At 26.2% G+C, this 23,083-nt stretch overlaps 1 protein-coding gene across 2 annotated transcripts; it reads right to left on the bottom strand.

Annotated features, from left to right (window-relative positions):
• Window positions 1-874: 874 nt before the first annotated feature.
• On the bottom strand, window positions 875-17,879 carry LOC145753103 (receptor-type tyrosine-protein phosphatase S-like). Of its 2 annotated transcripts, none has more exons than XM_082569499.1 (42): window positions 17,748-17,879; window positions 15,943-16,065; window positions 15,325-15,450; window positions 15,015-15,137; window positions 14,662-14,787; window positions 14,349-14,471; window positions 13,965-14,087; window positions 13,536-13,667; window positions 13,110-13,367; window positions 12,854-12,949; window positions 12,449-12,565; window positions 12,144-12,306; window positions 11,730-11,848; window positions 11,400-11,614; window positions 11,093-11,198; window positions 10,855-11,006; window positions 10,582-10,741; window positions 10,192-10,329; window positions 9,917-10,078; window positions 9,389-9,527; window positions 9,235-9,313; window positions 8,949-9,125; window positions 8,391-8,610; window positions 8,188-8,281; window positions 7,977-8,099; window positions 7,596-7,864; window positions 7,211-7,301; window positions 6,997-7,103; window positions 6,743-6,888; window positions 6,525-6,618; window positions 6,327-6,403; window positions 5,938-6,072; window positions 5,734-5,862; window positions 4,417-4,559; window positions 3,823-3,958; window positions 3,652-3,755; window positions 3,224-3,363; window positions 3,086-3,159; window positions 2,879-2,995; window positions 2,473-2,613; window positions 2,133-2,293; window positions 875-1,690 (listed from the first exon to the last, which is right to left on the bottom strand). In XM_082569499.1, the coding sequence occupies exons 1-42, from the start codon at window positions 17,806-17,808 to the stop codon at window positions 1,480-1,482; spliced, it is 5,730 nt and encodes a 1,909-aa protein (XP_082425625.1). In that variant the 5' UTR covers window positions 17,809-17,879; the 3' UTR covers window positions 875-1,479. The 2 variants fall into 2 exon arrangements, with proteins under 2 accessions (XP_082425625.1, XP_082425626.1); XM_082569500.1 differs by lacking the exon at window positions 17,748-17,879 and adding an exon at window positions 16,372-16,602.
• Between the last annotated feature and the right edge of the window lie 5,204 nt (window positions 17,880-23,083).

Here is a 23,083-nt window from a genome sequence, read left to right as displayed (position 1 = left end):
GATTTAATTTTTTTAATATTGTTAATTTTTTAAATTTGTTCTGTAAAAAAGTTTCTGCAAGTATTCAGATATCAGAAACTCAGGTTGATGTTGTAAGAAGTAGCAACCCAAGAAATGTTATTGTGGATTGTACATCAACTGGCACACCATTGCCAACTGTAGATGTTGCTACTTCAAGTAGTTCAAGTGTTTATCAAATAATACAAACTGGTGGCAATGCTGGAACTAGACTTATTCTAACTAATGAAAGTTATAATTCAATTATTTTTTGAACAACTTTTATTTTTATTTGTCTTTAAAATAAAAGAACTAAATTTTTGTGATAAATATTAATGATCTTTTCCAAATGTTTAATTGTGAAGTAATTTCGATCACATTTACTCGTAGTATTTCTTAAATATTACAAACAAACTGATATCCCTGCATGTTGTTCCATAAACAACAAGCTTTAATGAAACTCTGTATGCTGTAATCTGATTGAGACCACTAACCTGTTTTAAAATTAAAGTGTTAGGTATTACACATTATTTAACATTTCATGATATGTCCTAAATTTAAAATTTAAATGTAGAGGTAATATGTCCAATATTTTTAACTGAAATACCTTAAATTGACTAGTTTGTGGTAAAGGGTCTCCATTAGAGTATGTCCATTGCGAGTTAGGAAGTGGATTTCCATCAAAAAGCATTCGAAACTGACATTATTGTTTGATGGTAAATCTAAATACTTAGTTGAAGAAATGATGGTATCAGGATTCTCTGGGCCTACCCGAAACTACCTGACCAGTGAAATTGCAAAGATAGGTCTAAGTTGAATTCTTGTATTTAGAATACCTTAACTTCAATATTATTAAAGAGTATTGTGTAATGTTTAAAGTCTAGGTTATATATTAAGAAGTTGTAGCCACCTTAACAAAGAAGTTAATAGCATTTACTTGTGTTACATCAAGGCACAACATAATTTAATTTTAAATTAGATATTAAGCTTGTTGGTAATTGGTAAACATATGCATTTAATAAACAAGGTTGGACGTATTTGCTTAAAAAATTACCCCAAAAAAATTAGCATAAAAATTTATAAATTATCCTCTTTACCAAATCATAATTTCTTTCTTGATCTCAAATTAAGACTTGTAAATTTTTGTGAGTTAATATAAATAATTACATAATGTTATAAATTTTTAAGTAAAACACTGATAAAAAACACTGATAAAATTTTAACACTTGCACAATGCTAACTAATTCATTTTAGAGTTCAAGAAATACAATTTAGTAATTAATTCCTTTTCATAATACAGATGTAAAAACGCGATATGATGAAATATGTACATTGTTATTTATTTACAGGCAATAATTAAGTAAATGTATAAACAAAAAATAGTAAATCGACAGATTGCTAGAGTTTAACAACTAGATGTTATATAAAATCAATTTTTCTCAAAGAACGGAGGCTTTGAACAACATTAAAACTTGTAACTTTCTAATTAAAATCAACATACAGGCTAATGGTTTGAATAAATTCACAGACAGCTTCGTAACAAAAACTAAAATGGCCAAATCCATAAACCATTCCAGGCCTGAGGTCGCGTAAATCCTTTACTGATCGAAACACGTCAACCTTGTTCTCATTTTTTAAGCGACCAATTAAGTTGGCAATGGCACAAACAGCACCACTTCTGTCCGAGCCATCCCTTTAATAGAAAATTGTTGTAAATTTTGTTTATTTTTTGCCTATTTTTTTATTTTTTGTATACTCTTATCCTTGATGTAAGAAGGCCGGCCTAACGGCTGTAAACTAGGATAACATATCCCAATCCAGTCGCGAGATGCAGTTTTGAATATTTAAAAAAATAGGATGCCGTTTGGTTATGGGTTTGGCAGAAATTTGCACCGTTAAGGCGCATCACTGGCGCTACTACATGGACGCAGTGGAAATTAAACAAATAATCTTAAAATGTATAGCAAGGTGTTCTAATTACCACACTTCGTACCAATGCGTTGGAACAAAAAGAAAAAAATTAAAATAAAAAAGATAAAATACATCTAGCTAAAAATTAATATTGGTACTGTTCTTTAATAAAAGAGTATTCTATTTTTAAATAAACCTTTGTAAATACATTTAGATATACTTACATGCAATGAAACAAAGCAATAAATTTTTTGCCACGAACTTCAACTGCATTGTCAAAATATTTTCCAACTTTGGACAAAATCTCGACAATGGTTTTTGTATCAGGAGGCGAATTATCACTTATCCAACCAGTATAAACTATTTGTTTGACAGTGTGGCTTTTCTATCATATAAAAATTTAACAATCGTTACGTAGAGAAGAAGACACCATAGAAAAAACGCAAGGTTACAAATATATTACTTAATATTAAGCTAATACATGAACTTGTTAAAATTTGAGTAACATTTGAAAAATTACCCTTGTTATTTATTGGTATATAATTTAACTTTTATATAATTTACCTCTGATGTTTTAAAATAAACCGTCAATGATCTTTCAGTGTAACCAGAATACTTATTTAAGTTAATACAATGCACGGTGACGTCACCAAAAGAGTTAGTTTCATTTTCGTTTGCCCAATATTTTGGACAAGACGAATCGTCCTTCACAAAAATATTAAGACAATTTTAAACACTTATTAGTTTAAGTTAGGAAATGCTTTTTTTAAAGCGTTTAGACCAAAGTGTAAGATTTTATACCCAGTAAATTCATGCCACAACAAGCTGAAATTAGGTGTTAGTAATTCATATGAGCCTACATTTGGCAGAATTATAAACGAACAATTACACACGGTTAATGACATACGAAACTGGTACAGGCACTTCAAAAATGAAAAAACAATGACATACATAACAAAATAAGGCTTACCATAGCTAGCATGACAATGCATTTAATCTCATTATCTGCCACACATCTCCAAAACAAAGGAATATTCGAAGGTAAGGGATCTTGTGCGGTAATATAGTAATACCCAGCATTGTAAGCCTTAATTAAAATAAAAATGTTTTTTTGTATTGATCAATCCCTAATGTAAATGATTTAAACTTGATTGAAAACAAATTTATACAAATTTACCGGAATTACAGATGCATTAAGAAATGCTTTTTCATCTTGTTGATTTTTACTCACAAATGCCAAGTTGTGATCATCTAAATTCAATTCATGTTTACCCAATTGTTTAAAGTGTGTTTTTAAATTTTTTTTTTAACTTACATGGTAAAATGGTAGAAGTCAGGTAAGCATTTTCCTCAAACAATTTTTTGCCAACACCTTGTTCAGTAAAAGTCGGAGGAATCAAGTTCAGATTTTCGAATTGTCGGTGCATTTCAGAAGTATTTGTTGTGTTATTTACACTAAAAAAATTATAAATTTATTCAACTTCGTTAAACAGGTGCAGTAAGATATAAAATAAAGATTAAACTATATACCTAAATTAAATGTGTAATTCTAAATATCAACCTTGTCTTAAGATGCCTTTACTAGTTTTAAATATTTTTACCAAAGTAATATCATTTTTTTAATTAGCAGGTATAAATTTCACAGTTTAAAATATAGCTTGTCCAATACAATTAAAATTAAATTAACATAACATTAGAACAATCAAAATTTAATAAAAAATAAGTTTAATATTTTAAACTTACTTTTTTAGAGATTTTGCATATCCTAAAAACTGAACACTATCAACATTAGTGTTACCAAATTCTAGAATTTCAGCTAAAAGTTTGTGGATAAAAATATATTCATCCTAGAAAAAACAAATTAAATTAAAATGTTTATATTTAAAAAAAAGTTTGTTAAAATAAGATACTTACTACTCCTTGAATCATTTCAGATCTATTTATTCTCATATCATGAACACATTTTAACACATTAACAACTTCCCCACTTTTTATTTGGTCACTTAAAATATCCAAAGCTATAAAAATTCCAGTTCTACCTAACCCAGTACTAAAAAAACATCATATAAAGTATAAAAATCTTTTTTTAATCTTAGTCAAGTATATTTATTTGATTAAGATTTCCTGTTAACATAAGGTTTTGTAAATGGTAACATTTGAAGGTAGGCACCAAACAGTTAATATTTTAATAATTAATTAACAAGGTTAACTTATGCGTTAAATTTTGAATTTTAAAGTTAAATTTCTATTATTTATGTTGCAGTGTGATATACCATTAAACCTTTTGTTTGTACAAATAAACCAAAAAATAATGTTTTTGTTTTCCACCTATGTTAACACCGTATCAGTTTACTTTTCTGCTTAGTTTAATTTTTAATAAACAGGTTAAAAATCAGATATAATTGGCAGTAATATTTAAAATAGTTGCAGCAATTTGCAATCAAGGTAAATTAAAATCTTCCAGTAAATCTACTACCACCTTCTAAAAAAATAAACATAGAATATTACCTGCAATGTACCATAATAGGGTAAACATTATTCTTGGCAGTAAACTTGACAATATCATAAAGTTGTAACAATGAAGTTGTAGTTATTGGAACGTCACTGTGTGATTCTGATAGATATTGAAACTGTTGGATCCTAAGAACCTCCTAAAATCGAGAAATAAAAGTTTGTAAAAAAATTATTTAAAATTAAACATAGAAAATAATTTTGTTACTTTCTTCCCTAAAATAAAGAAATAATTGCTTTTAAAAATTATATCTTTAGAATGTTTAACAAAAGTAACTAGATTTATATAATAAATATTGAAATCATTTGTAATATAATTTGTTATAGATAAATAAAAGAATGCATAAACATTCCGTAATTAAGACTATTAAATAAATTATTAAAAATGGTAATGCAAATATCAAGTTTTAATTATAAGAAGTCCCAACCGTTTTATGATAACTTAAAATTTTAATAAGCATTTAAAAATTTAATAATAAAAAAAAATTAACACATTTTCCTTTTATTGGTTGTTACATATAAATTAAAAAAATATTTTTTTTTAACCAAGTTTTAATTTTTTTTTATATTAGGATATACATTGAACCATATTTTGAAGGCGTAAAATTAATCTTTGATTTTTAAATAATAAACAAGCATTTAAATATAATAAACAAACCAAAAATTTAATTTTTTTAAATATGTTTTTATATTATTAATATTGTGTTATACATTTATATGTTTAATGCCTAAAATTAATCTTTAATTCTTAATGAACAAACAAGCAGTTAAATATACTAAACAAACAAAAATTAATTTTTAATATATTTTTATCTTATTTATAGCATAATACAACCTTAACCAAAACTTTAAAATTTAACACAAAACTTTAAATTATAATAAACAAACACCTATCTCTTAGTAATAAGCAATATTTAATTACCTAAAAAAATTTAAATTAACAAAATCAAAAGTTATAGCCACTTGAATAAAACGAAAACATTTATTAACTTGGAATAAGTAATGATTAATCCATGAAAAATTTTTCCTTGTGGCACTATATCGTAATAACGTATGTACTAAAACTCATAAAATTAAATTTACTAGATTAAAAGTTATTATAAATTTATTATTTATAACTTTAAATATATAACTTTAAGTTATTATAACTTTAGTTCTACAGCTTATAAGACCCTGAAAAATAAGATAAATTATAAAGAGAATAACATTATGTTTTGAAATCAAAGATATCGAACCAAAGTAATATTTAGGTTAATAAAATAAATATGTTTTAAATTAAAAAAAATTATTTATAAAATTCTTTGTTTATTTTACATTTTCAACTTTCATGACCAAATTTCTGCGCAAATATTCTCCACTTTCAACTTCTTCAACATTTTCAACCAAAATATTTCCAAAAAGTTTTTTGTCTTCCCGATCAGGCCAGTATTTTTCACAAATTTTCTAAAAAAAATTAATTAAAAAAAAGACCAAAACACAAGAATATATGATATCATTAACCATTTTTTATATGCATACCAAGCCATTTTTTTCCACCAATGTTAGCATGACGATAACGGTGCAGTGATTATTTTGAATTAATCTCCAGAATTCATTAACATTTGAGAATGTTGGTCCTTTAGCAGCAATGAACTTTTTCTTTTTTGAAAATCCCTAAAAAAAGTATCTAAGACTAAGCTAATTTTATTTAAACAGCTTAAAAATAAAAAACAGTTAAATTTCTATTTCAAAAATGCTAGATTAAAAAAACTAATTTTAAAATGAGTTTCTTTAAAATTTAATTATTTTATGCCTTAACAATAACTTGTACATAAAGTAAAGAATCAATTTTTTGTAACTTTAGAATTAAAATACTCCAAAATTCACAAAAAACAACAAAAAATAAACTAAATTTTAGTTATCCTTACATCCACAAATGAAAAGTTGAATGAACTATCTTGCGTATCATTCAAAGACTTTTCCAAACCAAGTTTTGTTGCTTCAACTTAAAACAAATTTAAATACCAACAATTTTACAAAATATAAATAAGTTATTTATATACTACAAATTTGAAAATATTTATTAGTATTAATAAATTTATAAAATATTTTCTTGTTTTACGTACCATGTAAAGTGTTTGCATATACAGATTTTGAACTATGTGGTTGAAGATTTGTTTGAGAAGTTAAAGAGGTTGTTCCAATGTTTGGCAACTTGTTCTGGAAAACAACAAAAATTGTTAAAAAAGGATAAAAAAAGTAATAGTATGTATATTCAAAAATATTATTAAAGTTTTTATACAAAAAACTATGCTGAACATATAATATTAAATAAAAAGTGTACATGAAATTCTTCCCGAAATATTAGGTTATTTTTATCAGACTTGTACTGGTAAAGAGATAGAAAATTTCCAGTCAAGATATTAAACTTGGAAAATAAACCAGTGAAAATGTTGACATAATTCATTTCAATAACTTGTCCGCTTTGATCTATAAAAATTAAAATTGTTTATACGAATTTAATCAACAAGAAATATATTTTAACCTAAATTTTGTTTATTTAAAAAAACAGACAAATTATTGTAATGTTTAAACTACCTGCTGGGCTATGTAGTGATTGGTTAACAATTGAAGATGGATCACCAATAAGTTTGTGTTCACTTGGTGTATTAATTTCTCGACTTCGAACTACAGGGTGAACCTGTCTGTAAAATATATTAAATTAAATTAAAAACTTAATTTACTAGACGAATCTAAAATTATTTTACAGACATGTTTTATAGTATTTGCAAAGAAAATGTTCTATTATTACCTTTTTTTATATATAACAACACTTGCAATTATAACCAAAACAATGATAACAACAACAATTCCAATAATAAGACCACTATTTGAGCTTTTACCTATAAAATACAAGTTGCAATACTTAGATATTTTAGTTTGTTTTATACAAAATAAAAATGTTATAAAAAATATTGGGCAAGTAAAAAACTTCAAGCAATTTGGATGTTGGTATGATATATTATTTGTAGTCTTACCAGTAATTACAATTTAATAAAGATTACCAACAATTAATGTTATAAAAATTACACCTATTTTAAATAAAATATGCAACCGAAACTAATAAATTTAGGTCATTGATATGGCATCTGAGTTCGAAAATTAATTTAGATAAAGTTTGTTTTAAAAAAGTTAACCTGACATTTGACCCAGTGTAAATCGGGGAGACACAGAACTTGCTGAGTAAATTACATTCAGGCTATCAGAATCCGGTGCTGCAGTTAAAATGTAATACTGGTACTCTACATTTGGTTCTAACACTCGGTTTTGACCTTGTATAATTAAACTAGCTGCTCGACGTTTACGTGAAGAGTTTTCAATAGGACAAGTTTCTATTTGATTTCCACTAATATCACAACATGTTAATCTACTATCACCCAACATCAAACTCACAGGCGCAGTTAAACTTAAAATAATTTAATTTAAATTAGTGTAAGGTTTAAATAAATTTGTTTTAATTATTAGTTAAAATTATTTTATTTTGAAGTTAAACAAAATATTTAATAATATAAAATTACTTAGTGGCAAAGGCAATGTATTTTCTGCCGACATCACTATAAGTTTGTTGTAAAAGATTAATGTCATTTTCTACACTGATATCAGAATTATTAGCCACTTTTTGTACAACAATAAAATAGCAACTGCAAACATTAAAAATATATTGTTTAAATTAGGTTGCTTTAGGTTTATAAATTAATTAAATACAAAAAAATGACAAAAATAAACAACCTGATTAAACCATTTCTTTCACTTGCTGGAATTAAAGAAATTTCAATTTGGTTGTTTGTATTAACCGCAGGTGACAGTGGAATCATGTCAGGTGCTGTTAAAAAAGTTAAAAATAACTTACTAAATCTTAAATATGCCAAAGTTAACTTAATATGATTACATTTTATTAACAATTAAAAAGGCAAAACATGTTAGTTAAATACCAGAAGGTGAAGTCAAACATCCAGTAGTTTCATTTGACCAAACCACATTTTTTTTATTCTCACACGGAAAACTTGCCACAGCACCAACCATAATCTGATATTCAGAGTTGGGTTTCAAGAAAGGAATTACAAATTGGTCAGTTGTTGCTTCAACTTGAGTAAAGTTCACTTCAGGTTCAAATTTGTTTTGATTTTGTCTTGCAACTGCAGTGTATCTTACCTGCACATTTTATCTTAATTTTACAATAAGATAAACCAATTAACAAGAGATTTTTACAAAAAACATATAATTTTGTCACAATCACTTTATATATTTGGTATATTTTAGAAGATTGTACTCTTTAAACATCAAACAAAAACTTTTTTTTCAGTTTGATTTAAATTTAAATAGTTGGTTTTCATGCAAAAATTTGTAATTCCATTTAAAGTATTGAACTAATTTTAAAAGAATAACATAAAGCTCTACCATGAGTGTGTCTGTTTCTAGAAAACTCAAGAAAACAAAAATTTAATAAAAAATAGCAAGAAAATATAAACATTTTTATCAATAAATTTTACCCTGAATGCTCCTATTTCAGTTTGTGTGTTAAAATCCTCCCAACTTACAGAACACATTTCATTCTTTTTTCTTATTTGTACATGAACAGGAGCAGATAAATTTCCTCTGGTTGTATTAAAAAGTGTGGATTGCCTTGAAGGAACGATTATGTTGCAACCAACATATGAAGGTATAACCTTAATTAAAAAAATTCTTTTAAAAACTTATTTTTTTTATTTTTAAAAATTTTAAATTACAATTTATTTTTTAGTATTTACAAATAAAGATATAAAAACAAAGAACTACCTGTACTCGATATAATGTTTTTGGCAATAAGTTATCAATATCATATGTTAACTCCCCCCTAGGTATGGTTACATTTTCTCTGTTAAACAAACAAGAAAAATGGTTAAAATAAATGTTTTCTAAATTAAGAAAAAATTAAACAGCATGTACAAACCTGGTATTTTGAGAAGTAAAATATACAAGTTGGTAATTAAGTGAGGAAGTTCCTGGTAAAGTGTTCCAAGAAATGGTTGCCCTTTTTCCATCACAAACATCAGTGTTAATTGTGATACTTGGTTGTAATAAAACTCGCACTGAAAGTAGTAAACACTTAAAAATACTATTTTAGTAATTCTAGTTTTTGTATATGATATAGTTTTTTATAATGCTAATATGTTGATAACAGTGAATTATTTTTAGTATGCTTACTATGTGAGAATGCCTGAACCCGTAAAATAATATTTGTTACCCTGATTCAATCTTAAGTTGATCATATCGTTTTAAAATATTAATGAATGTAATTGCTTAACTTTAAATCTGGAATTAACCTTTTAAAAGCTCAGGTAAAGTTTCCACCATTCACAGCACCTTACCCAAGGGTTTAATCCAAAGAATTTATGAAGTAAAGCTATTTGTTTTAAGAATTACACCATGCCCTTTATCAAGTTTTGACTAAACTGTTTTTTAATCCAAATACACTTACCATCACATAAAGTTCCAGAAAGTGATGTTTGAGTACTTAACCAAACACCGCTTCGTTTTGAAACTCGAATGCAACCATCAGGATTGGGCATTCTGGTTGTGTCAAGTTGTGACCAACTTTCAAAATATTCAAGTGTCTGAGATGATATCCAATAAGATCTTGCTGTTAAAATAGAATAAACACGACTTCAAGACACAGAATAATTGATGAGCAAAGTTGTAAATTATAATTAAACTAAAGTCACTTGTTTTTGTTTAAAATGAGTCACAACTTACTGACAACTGATTTTCTATTAATTTCAGACATGACTTCTTGATTTGGAAACACAATTAATGAACCTCCTTTTCCTGCACAATAAGATTTTGCTTCTAAGCAAGTTCTTGTGACATCAGAATATCTCCAAAAAGTTCGATCTTAAATTTATTAAATAAACAAAACATTCAGGAGGTTACTTTCTTAAACCTACATTTTGCGTTAATACTTTGTAGACAAGCACAAAACACTTTTTAGACAAGTATACGAACAAATATATAATATATAATTTTGTTATGTCAGTAAATTTTCTGTTCTAGATTATTTATTAAATTATGAAACCTAAAAACTTATTAAAAATTAACAAAATTTATAAAAATTGCTAATGTAAAGTTTTAAAAAAAAATCTTTACTTATGTTGACCACAAATGGTTGACTTAAGACAGGAGTTGCTGAAAGTGAATTAGAAGCTTGACATCTGTAACTCAACAAACTGACATCCCTGCATGTTGTTCCATAAACAACAAGCTTTAATGAAACTCTGTATGCTGTAATCTGATTGAGACCACTAACCTGTTTTAAAATTATTGTGTTAAGTATTACACATTATTTAACATTTCATAATATGTCCTAAGTTTAAAATTTAAATGTAGAATTTACATGTCTAATATTTTTAACTCAAATACCTTAAATTGACTTGTTTGTGGTAAGGGGTCTCCATTAGAGTAAGTCCATTGCAAGTTAGGAAGTGGATTACCATCAAATAAGCATTCGAAACTGACATTATTGTTTGATGGTAAATCTAAATACTCAGTTGAAGAAACAATTTCAGGAATTCCTAAAAAGATAATTAAAAACTAAATTCCAATTATCAACTACAACTAAAAATAAGATTACACTATTTTGTTTGAGAAAAAAATGTACCTGTCACAGTTACTTTGATGTTTTGAAAAACTGTTTGTTTTTCTTGTAAAGGACCAACAAGGTTGTAAGCAACACAGCCAACCATACCTTGGTCCTCAAATCTCGCCTTAAAATAATTTAAAACAAATTTTTAAATAGATAAAATTATATGTAAGATCTAAAAATACTATAAGTAAAGGTAATTGAATTTACCTCACAATTAATCATACGGTCAAGAGCTTTAATATTTATCACAAAATTTAGCTTTTTCTCTGAGGACAAATAAAAAAAAAGTTGTACAAAAAAAAACGATTGAGTTATAACTTACATTAGTTAGAATAAGTCTACTTCCAGCATTGACACCAGTTTTTATTGTTTGATAAACACTTGAACTACTTGAAGTAGCAACATCTACATTGTTTTTTCTCCAAGCTACAGTTGGCAATGGTGTGCCAGTTGATGTACAATCCACAATAACAGTTCTTGGGTTGCTACTTCTTACAATATCAACCTGAGTTTCTGAGATCTGAATACTTGCAGGAACTTTTTTCAGAACAAATTTAAATTATTATCAATTTAGCTTAGATACCTTTAAACTATTTCATTTTTTACCTAAACACACAGCTTAACAATTTTTAATAACATTAAAATCACTTACCATGTACAACAACATTAACTGTCCCAGTTTGTTGAACATTAACATTAGAGCTTGTAGTCAGAACACAAGTTAACACAAATGTTCCATCTCTTTGAATGTTGTTGACCATGTAAGATAACCTAATGGGTACAATTTTTACATTTTATTTAATTTGGATTCAAATATTTTGGTGTAATAGACTAAATAATAAATATTTATAGAACTCGAACAATTTAAAGTGAGTAATGTCATTAAACTTTTAAATCAAATTTATGAACAACCATTCAATTTTATTTGATTATCTAAGTTTCGAAAATAATATCTTTTTTAACAAAATTTAGTAATTAATAAAGGTAGATTAAACTTTGTAACAAATATAAAATATTCACATTCAGGTTAAAAATGTAACAGTTAATGAAAATATTTTAAACATACTGTTGATTTCGTTGAAAAGAACCGAAAGTTCTTAAATCTTGACCACTGGATCGTAAAGTACATGCAACACTTCCAGCTACAAAAGTATTTACATTAAACTCCAGGTTAACATTGTCGTCTTGTATTGCTGTGATATCGGTTTCTGATAATATTTGCAATTGTTCTACAAAAAGCAACAAGTGTAAAACAATTAATTATTTGTATTTTAGATTTTCTTTTAATAATTAGGGTTTAAATAATGTCATTATGAAGTTTTTATTGTGTTAAAACAAATTCTGGTTTTATAGATTGAAAACATGACTTACGGGTGTTGCAAGTATAAGCAAAATAATTTGGTGCGCAACGACAAGTAAATGTGCAACCATCAAGAGTACATGTTCCTCCATTTTGACATGGGTTTGGTTGACAATTATTTCCACTGACTAATGTAATAAATAGTATTTGAAAATTATTTTTGTAAAAAAAAGAAACTAAACTATTTACAATCAACTTTACAAAGTTAAGCCAGAAAATAATTTTAATATAAAAAATATGGCCAAAGACGTTAGAAATTGTTTGTTAAAAATAATTGCTGACGAAACTAACTGTGATGACGTCACGACGTTGGAAAAATTTAAAAAAGTTGTCGACGAGAAAAGATACAAGGAAGATATATGTTCTTAAATAAGACCATAAATAATTTTAATATATATAAAAAGTTTTGAACAAACCTCTCCGCTCACAACTGAAATATCTTGTGGATAAACATGACAATGAAGTAAAAGATGAAGTTGAGATAGCTGCACAACTTGAACTACCTGAAGGACCTTATTGTAAAAAACATAGCCAAACATTTAAAAAGTAGATTGTTATAGAACAAATTTACAAAAACATAGAATAAATAAACTTCACAAAAACTACAAAAATTTTAAAAAGATTTAAATATAAATAGTTTTTAGTGAATTTTTTAGATTAATAAAACCTTACTTGGTATAATGTTATCTCTATCATTCCACAACCACCAGTTATTCCCTTCCCTTCTACCACCAACATAATAAACATTACTGGTCAAGGGATAAACTCTGTCAATAGTTGATCTTGCAAAAGCCATTTCAGAATTGGTTTTAAACTTGGCTAACACCGAACGTCTACGTGAACATTGTGTTTGAGCATCAGTATAACTTTCTACTGTAAAACTTGAGAAATAATAAGAACAAGTACCAGCAGAATTCTGAGTATAAACCTCTGTAAAAATTTTATTTTATTACTTTTACTTGCATGTACATGATATTTAGTTTAGCAGTTAATTATAAGTATAAGAATTGCATTAAATCTTAAAATTATGTTTAAAAAAATTAACTAATTAAACCTAAACATGTTAACATTAATCTATTTTAAAATAGGTAATAATACCTTGACATCCAGAAGTTTCAACTCCATTTCCAGTATACCCACTATTACATCTACAAGTAAAAGAACCAACATTGTTTGTACACCCTGCATTTCTGTTGCAATTATCTCTATTTGTAGCACATTCATTTATGTCTGTAAAACACAACATAACTTGGAAAAAAGTATTCTTATTTATAGTTGGTATAACCAATAAAAATATTGTAACTTTCAATAGCAAAATAAACTACATTAGCATTATTTATTTTATTATTAAATTAAAAACATATATATTTTGCATTATTTATTTCATTATTAAATTAAAACTTATAAAGAAGCAGAAATAAAATATGTACATTTATATATAACATATATATAATATATAGTTTACCCCTTAAATATATATAGTTTACCCCTAATAGTTAATAACAACAGAATATTTAGCATAAGAACCTGAGCATGTTATCCCATTTCCAGTATACCCAATATTACATCTACAAGTAAATGAACCTGCTGTGTTAGTACATCTTGAATTTATGTTGCAATTATCTCTATTTGTAGCACATTCATTTATGTCTGTAAAATACAAAACATAGAAAAAGTTATTATATTCTTATTTATGATAAAATAACAAATCTAATTTGTATGTTTAACAAAGTATTAAAATTAAATTATTATTCACATTTCTTTACTCATTAATTATCAAAATATTTTAAAATTTAAAGGTTAGGTTTAAAATAAATGTTCACAAAAAATTAAATAAATTACAAACCAGTCTTATAATAATAAATTTAAAATATTTAAAATAAATTTAAAATAATTATGTATTATTTTTACCAGTACATGTTCTTCCATTTCCAGTATACCCAGTATTACATCTACAAGTAAAAGAACCAACATTGTTTGTACATCTTGCATTTGTGTTGCAATTATCTGTATTTGTAGCACATTCATCTATGTCTGTAAAACATAAAACAGATTAAAAGTAAATCTTTTAGTTTAAAAAAATACATATTTGTATCTACTGTTAGTTGGCAAATTTAATATTTTAAATCAAATGTTAAGTTAGTTATAAATATTTAGAAAATATTTAAATACTTGCCATAAAAATGAATAATGATTTTTTGAAAAACACATATTTTATATTTACCAATACATATTCTTCCATTTCCAGCATAACCTCTATTACATGTACAAGTAAATAAACCTTGAAAGTTTTTACATGTTGCTAGAGTATTATGACAATTATCTGTATTTCTTGAACATTCATCTATATCTGTTAAATAACAAAAACAAAAAAACAAATAAGTTTATGTTTATCAATTTTTAAAATAATTTTGAAATTTTATAAACTTCAAATTATTTTGTTGAATTAATAATATATAATTGTTTTGTTTTTTAAATAACATTAAAACACTAACCAAATTTCGTTCATTATGACACTTAATATTTATATATAGTTTACCCTTAATAGTAAATAACAACAGAAAAATTTATAAGAACCTAAGCATGTTATTCCATTTCCAGTATAACCAGCATTACATCTACAAGTAAAAGAACCAACATTGTTTGTACATCTTGCATTTGTGTGGCAATTATTTGTATTTGTAGCACATTCATCTATGTCTGTAAAACATAAAACAGATTAAAAGTAAATCTTTTAGTTTAAAAAAAATACATATTTGTATCTACTGTTAGTTGGCAAATTTAATATTTTAAATCAAATGTTAAGTTAGTTTTAAATATTTAGAAAATATTGAAATACTTGCCAATAAATAATGATTTTTTTGAAAAACACATATTTTATATTTACCAATACATATTCTTCCATTTCCAACATAACCTCTATTACATGTACAAATAAAAGAACCTTGTATGTTTGTACATGTTGCTAGAGTATTATGACAATTATCTGTATTTGTTCTACATTCATTTATATCTGTTAAATAACAAAAACAAAAAAACAAATAAGTTTATGTTTATCAATTTTTAAAACAATTTTGAAATTTTATAAACTTCAATTTTTTGTTGTTGATTTAATAACATAGGCTATAATTGTTTTGATTTTTAAATAACATTAAAACACTAACCAAATTTCAATTAATAAAAAGTTTAAACGAATAAAAAAATACAATAAATAATTTTCTTACATAAAAGCATATACAAATCAAAAAAAATTAAAACCAAAGGTTATTTTTTTAAAGGCTATTTAAATCTTTAAAATAGTAACATTAGAAAACAAAAAAGTTTATACAATCATTTACTCTTTTAGTAAAAACAATAATTACATAATTTTGTTTGCTTATAATAATATTTGAATTAAATTTACTGTTTTGTCTTATTGTTAGATGAAACAGTTAACATACTTTAAATTAACATTTCAATATCGACTAAATATCAACACAAACAAAAATAAACATTTTATAAGCACCTGAGCATGTTATCCCATTTCCAGTATAACCACTCATACATGTACAGGCAAAAGAACCTGGTGTGTTTGTACAAACTGCATCAAAATGGCAACCACCTCTATTTGTATCACATTCATTCACATCTGTAATAACTTGTATTCATTTATACAAAACTGTTTTGCTTTTACTAATAGCAAAAGAAAACCATAAAATGCAAATAATTTTTTTTAAAGAGATGGTGTGGTCGCAAAGTTTCTTTTTCTAGTTAAATATTTTCCAACTTGCACGAGAAGCTTTACTTTTAAATATTTTTAATTAGGTAGGCTGTATTTAAAAAATTCTAACAAATTAATGTTTGAAAATTTACCAGCCAAAAACGGTTCATATTGGCTGACAAACACTTACAAGAAACAAACAGGTCAACTGAGTGTTACTGAAGCAAAGTTTACCTGTTAGAACAGCAAGTTTTGCTTTAAACTTAATATATCTGACAATTTTGTTGGGTATTATATCAAAATAGTTCTAATCAATAAACGTCACATGGGTCAATTTAACATACTGTAACGTTTATTTGTCTGATAGTCTTTTGTATGAAAGCCGTTTTAATCTTATAGATTTTTATTGCGAAAAGGTTCACAAACAATCGTTCACAAGCTTGTACCACGAATACTACATATAATACATTGCAACACGTTTAACTAATAAATCACGTGATACAGTCCACGTGATAGAGATAACTGTGTAAACACGTGGCTAGGAACAGATAACACTTAGCGTAAACAAGAAAATGGCGGATTCGTCACATTACGTATATTATATATCAATACTATAAACACTAAATATTTTAATTAACATATTTTATGTGTTTTTTCAATTTATAATTCCAAAAATTTTTTTTAAATTTTTTAAGTAACCATTTTTGTTACCCCTGGTTACAAATATTAGTGTTTGGTGCTTTTTCTAACTTTAGTTTGTGCTTTACTCTTTTTATAACCTAATTAATTGTTATCTTATAATATTACCAAAATAAAAGTATATATCGTTTGTATAGGCTATATATGTATATATAAGCTAACTTAAACAATTTGACAATGTATTAGTTAACAACGTTGAATTTATTTTAATTTAAACAAAACCAAGACTGCGTTGACGGTAAACTTTGCTTAAATAACACTTAGTTGACCCGTCTCTTTCTTGCAAGTGTTTGTAAGCGTTTTTGACAAGTAAACTTTTAAAGTTAACAGCATACCCTTAATTTGTTAAAAGTTTTTAATACAGCCTACCCAAATAAAAATACTTAAAAAGTAACAACTGTCTTACGGCTAAAATTTGCTTTTTATGCTAAGTTTGTTTTCTGCAAAAAAAATTGAAAAAGGTGCAACAAACAGCTCAGAAACGGCAAAATAAGGTTATTTTTTTATGTTTGCCACTATATGAACTTACGATGATGACGTTGTGCGTCATCACCTGACTCGTGAGCATAGGGACTTTCTCTATTTACAATATTTTACTTCAAATCCCAATATCTCAAAAACTACCTGACCAATTTTCAAAATAATGGTATCCTTGTGCAAGTGAAAAAAATTCAGACATAATAAAAAAAAATCTGCGACCACACTATCTCTTTAAGAAGTATTTAGAAATCAAAAAGTTATAATATCGACTACGATTTGTTTACCACAAAGCCTATGGAAGCGAATCAAAACACATTATTTTTTTGTATTCTAAGGATAAATATTCTTAAAAAAATAAAAATATCAAACAAAGCTATTTTATGCTTTATTTTATTATTTTAAATAATAGTTTTAAAAACTCATAAAATTACCTTGCGTTCGTATCGGCAAAGGAGTTAAAATTAAAAATATTGTCAGCAATATTATGTCCATCTTACGACGTTTGTTCTTACCAAATAAAACTCAATTGTTAATATTTAGTAAATGTAGAAATTAAATAAAAATTGTTAAACTATTACTCAAAATTTTTTGATACTATAAAACTTACAAAAATAAAATCGTAATTTTTGTTTAATATTTTCTAAAAAATATGTTAGCCTATTTTTAATTTTTGATACTTAAACCTTCGTATTAAATGCAAAAAGTACTAAAAGTAACATAAATAGGAAAAAATATTTTAACTATGTTATTCTTGTTTTAAAGAATTTTTTCTTGCAGTGTAGTCTTAATTTACCAATTATACCTTACAACTGTAATAGTTTAAAACTTTTTTTTAAATCTATTAACGACAAAATAGCATCTTCGTTTAAAAATATATTGGTCATTTACATTTGGATGTAGTAGGCCTATAACTAAAAACAATTTGAAAGTCACCAAAGCATCTTAAGCTGTGATGTTTTTTTTATTTAAAATTAATACCTTGTTACATAGACTTAAGCAAGTTTTTAATAACGGTTGAAAAATTAGTTTACTTCCTTGTGTAAGATTTCACAATGAAACTTGGATTACTCAACGATTTGACCTAATTTATAATGCTATGACTAATTTAATTAACCTTTGTAGTGTTCTTCAATGAGTAATTTTGTGTATTTAAAAATTGCCTTTTTGTTTTTACTTTCTTGTAAATAAGTTTGTATTCATTGTTAATTGATAAAACGACATTTTACTAAAGATATTAATAAAGGATGTAAAAAACTTTTGAATCAAATTTAGGAAAAATAGCCTCCTACGTTTAAATTCAAACACAAGTAAAGCGCCTTATTCGGCATAAATTTTCGCCGAAAACGAACTAGCATGTGAAATATCGAGTAAATATGATCAATAATATACCACAGTTGCAATGGAAACACTACACTGTGTCTATACAATCAATGTTACCTAATTTCTTTGATGTGAAGTCAATCATTTCACATCAATATACATATCAACAAATATAAATTCTTGGCGTCCAACTATTTTGCTGGGTCAAAAATTACTATAACCAAACTACATACATAATAACGTAAAACACATTATCATATTTAAATAAAGGGTTTAATATCAACAAATAATTTGCAAGACAATATCTGCGAACACTTAGAAAAAGTTTGGGGTTTTTAATTTTTACCTTTCAAAACTCTCTGTACATTCACTAATCGCTAATAATTTTTTATTTTTTTTTTATTTTTTTTTTTAAGTTTGTTTTCTGCCAAAAAAATTTGAAAAAAGTGCAACAAACGGCTGAGAGGAGACAAAATAAGGTCATTTTTTTATGTCTGCCAGCATATGATCTTACGACGATAACGTCGTACGTCACGTGACTCGCGAGCGTTGGGACTTTTCCTATTTACAACATTTACCTTTAAATCCCGATATCTCAAAAACTACTTGGCCAATTTTTGAAATAATGATATCCTCGTGCAAGTTGGAAAAATTTCAAAATAATTAAAAAAGAAACTCTGCGACCGATCCATCTCTTTAAATAAACATTCTGGTTACACTGAAAGATCATTGAGCTTACTTTAAAACATCAGAGATAAATTATATAAAAGTTAAATTATATACCAATAAATAACAAGGGTAATTTTTCTAACTTATGTTTTACTTAAATTTTAACAAGTTCCTGTATTAGCCCAATATTAAGTAATATATTTCTAACCTTGCATTTTTTCTATGGTGTCTTCTCTACGAAACGGATTTTTAAATGTTTAACATGATAGAAAAGCCACACTGTCAAACAAATAGTTTATACTGGTTGGATAAGTGATAATTCGCCTCCTGATACAAAAACCATTGTCGAGATTTTGTCCAAAGTTGGGAAATATTTTAACAATTCAGTTGAAGTTCGTGGCAAAAAATTTATTGCTTTGTTTCATTGCATGTAAGTATATCAAAATGTATTTACAAAGGTTTATTTAAAAATAGAATACTATTAACAAGAACAGTATCAATTTTAATTTTTAGCTAGATGTATTTTATCTTTTTTATTTTAATTTATTTTTTTTCTTGTTCCAACGCATTGGTACGTAGTGTGATAATTAGAACACTTTGCTATACATTTTAAGAACATTTGTTTAATTTCCACTGCGTCCATGTAGTTGCGCCTTTAAGTAATGCGCCTAAACGATACAAATTTCTGCCAAATCCCTAACCAAACAAACGGCATCCTATTTTTTTAAAATATTCAAAACTGCATCTCGCGACTGGATTGGAATATGTTATTCTAGTTAACGGCCGTGAGGCGGGCCTTCTCATATCAAGGGTAAAAGTATACAAAAAATAAAAAAATGCGGAAAATAAACAAAATTTACAACAATTCTTTATTTAAGGGATGGCTCGGACAGAAGCGGTGCTGTTTGTGCCATTGCCAACTTAATTGGTCGCTTAAAAAATGAGAACAAGGTTGACGTGTTTCGGTCGGTGAAGGATTTGCGCGACCTCAGGCCTGGAATGGTTTATGGATTTGGCCATTTTCGTTTTTGTTACGAAGCTGTCTGTGAATTTATTCAAACCATTAGCCTGTATGTTGATTTTAATTAGAAAGTTACAAGTTTCAATGTTGTTCAAAGCCTCCGTTCTTTGAGAAAAATTGTTTTTATATAACATCTAGGAGTAAAACTTTGAAAATCTGTCGATTTACTATTTTTTATATATACATTTACTTAATTATTGCTTGTAAATAAATAACAATGTACATATTTCATCATATCGCGTTTTTACAACTGTATTATGAAAAGGAATTGTAACTAATTACTAAATTGTACTTCTTGAACTCTAAAATTAATTAGTTTGCATTGTGCAACTGTTAAAATTTTTTATCAGTCTTTTACTAAAAATTTATAACATTATGTAATTATTTATATTAACTTACAAAAATTGATGCGCCATTAACCAACTCTTAATTTGGGATCAAGAAAGAAATTATGATATGGTAAAGAGGGTAATTTATAAATTTTTATGCTTATTTTCCTTTTTTTGGTAATTTTTTTTAAGAAAATACGTCCAACCTTGATAATTAAACGCATATGTTTACCAATTACCAACAAGCTTAATATCTAATTTAAAATTAAATTATATTGTGTCTTGATGTAACATTTTAAAATATCTGTAGGCTTGAATTTTCGACAAGTAAATGCTATTAACTTCTTTATTGAGGTGGCCACAACATCTTACTATGTAACCTAGTCCTTTAAACATTAGCCAATACTATTTAATTATACTGGTGTGAAGGTATTTTAAATACAAGAATCTAACTTAATCCTATCCTTGCAATTTCATTGGTCAGGTGGTTTCAAGTGTGCACAGGGAATCCTGATACTACCATGTAGGCATAACCAATTGTTTTCACTTGTATTATAAAGGTTAAGGTAATACGACTCAGAAATATATTAATTTTGGCGACAACAAAATAATTAAAACCCATTTTTATATATGTTAAAATGATGAAGCAGGTTTAGTGTAAAAGTATAATATTTTGTGTTTAAAGAACTGCAAATGAATGTAGAAGTAATAGGTTTGTTTAGGGCCTAAACTACACAAAATCCAAAATTACAGATACAACTACGGTAACATAGCGTAACACCGAAAATACTTCCCACGTCACGTAACAAAGTGGCATGATTGATTATACACCTTGAACTGGTTAATTACAAGCAATAATAAAATCCTTAAAATCTAAAAGACTTGAAGGCTGACGTCACTACAATACCTAGTGTTAAAATTTTAACGACATTTCAATAAAATTTAGGTCAAGACTTTTTTTGAAAAGTAAAGAAATAGTAAGGTTAACGTTAGCTGAGATTAATATAAAAAAATATATTTATCATTGAAATAATTGTTGTAATATGAAGTTTTCGGTTAAAAAACAGTAATTTATGTAATGAGTTTTGTTATTGTTACAACCAAATAAACCTTCCAGCTTATGAGACGTTCGAAAGGCTTCAAGCGCGGTTGTTATTAGCGATTAGTGAATGTACAGAGGGTTTTGGAAGGTAAAAATTTAAAACCCCGGACTTTTTCTAAGGGTTCGCAGATATTGTCTTGCAAATTATTTGTTGATGTTGAACCCTTTATTCAAATATGATAATGTGTTTTACGTTATTATGTATGTAGTTTGGTTACAGTAATTTTTGACCCACCAAAATAGTTGGACGCCAAGAATTTATATTTGTTGATATGTATATGTATATTGATGTGAAATGATTGATATGTATATGTTTATTGATGTGAAAGGCTATTTTTCCTAAATCCGATTCAAAAGTTTTTTACATCCTTTATTAATAATTTTAGTAAAATGTCGTTTTAGTAATTAACAATGAATACAAACTTATTTACAAGAAAGTAAAAACAAAAGGGCAATTTTTAAATACACAAAATTACTCATTGAAAATTAAAAACTATTTAGTTTTTTTAGTATAAGAACACTACAAAGGTTAATTAAATTAGTCATAGCATTATAAATTAGGTAAAATCGTTGAGTAATCCAAGTTCCGTTTTGAAATCTAATTCAAAGGAAGTAAACTAATTTTTCAACCGTTATTAAAAACTTGCTTTTAAACCTTTTTTCTAAGTAACAAGTTAGTGATTTTGAATAAAAAAACATCACAGTTTAAGATATTTTGGTGACTTTCAATTTAACAAATATATTTTTAAACAAAGATGCTTTTTTGCCGTAGATAGATTTAAAAAAAGTTTTAAACTATTACAGTTGTAAGGTATAATTGGTAAATTAAGACCAAACTGTAAGAGAAAATTCTTTTAAACAAGAATAACATAGTTAAAATATTTTTTACTTATTTATGTTACTTTTATTACTTTTTGCATTTAATAAGAAGGTTTAAAGTATCAAAGATTGAAAGGCTAACTTATTTATTAAAAAATTTTAAACAAAAATTACGATTTTATTTTTGTAAGTTGTATAGTATAGAAAATTTTAAGTAATTTTTACAACAATTTTTATTTAATTTCTACTTTTACTAAATATTAACATTTGAGTTTTTATTTGGTAAGAACAAACGTCGTAAGATGGACATAATATTGCTGACAATATTTTTAATTTTAACACCTTTGCCGATACGAACGCAAGGTAATTTTATGAGTTTTTAAAAACTTTTAGTTAAAAAAATAAAATATAGCGTAAAATAGCTTTGTTTGATATTTTCATGCTAAGTTTGTTTTTTTGCAAACAAATTTTTTTAAAAAAGTACAACAAACGGCTCAGAAAGGGCAA

Source organism: Corella eumyota, chromosome 5, assembly GCF_963082875.1.
Source record: "Corella eumyota chromosome 5, kaCorEumy4.1, whole genome shotgun sequence".
Lineage (NCBI taxonomy): Eukaryota > Metazoa > Chordata > Ascidiacea > Phlebobranchia > Corellidae > Corella > Corella eumyota.
This window is presented reverse-complemented; position numbering and strand designations above follow the sequence as displayed.

What these genes read in the sequence shown, in the direction of transcription:
- LOC145753103 (XM_082569499.1), bottom strand. Translation starts at nt 17,808, where the DNA reads ATGGACATAATATTGCTGACAATATTTTTAATTTTAACTCCTTTGCCG. An exon ending in TTTCAGTTGTGAGCGGAGAG is followed by an intron (nt 12,566 to 12,853) that starts GTTTGTTCAAAA and finishes TTATTACATTAG; the next exon opens with TCAGTGGAAATAATTGTCAA. An exon ending in TTCTGGAACTTTATGTGATG is followed by an intron (nt 9,528 to 9,916) that starts GTAAGTGTATTT and finishes TACTACTTTCAG; the next exon opens with TGCGAGTTTTATTACAACCA.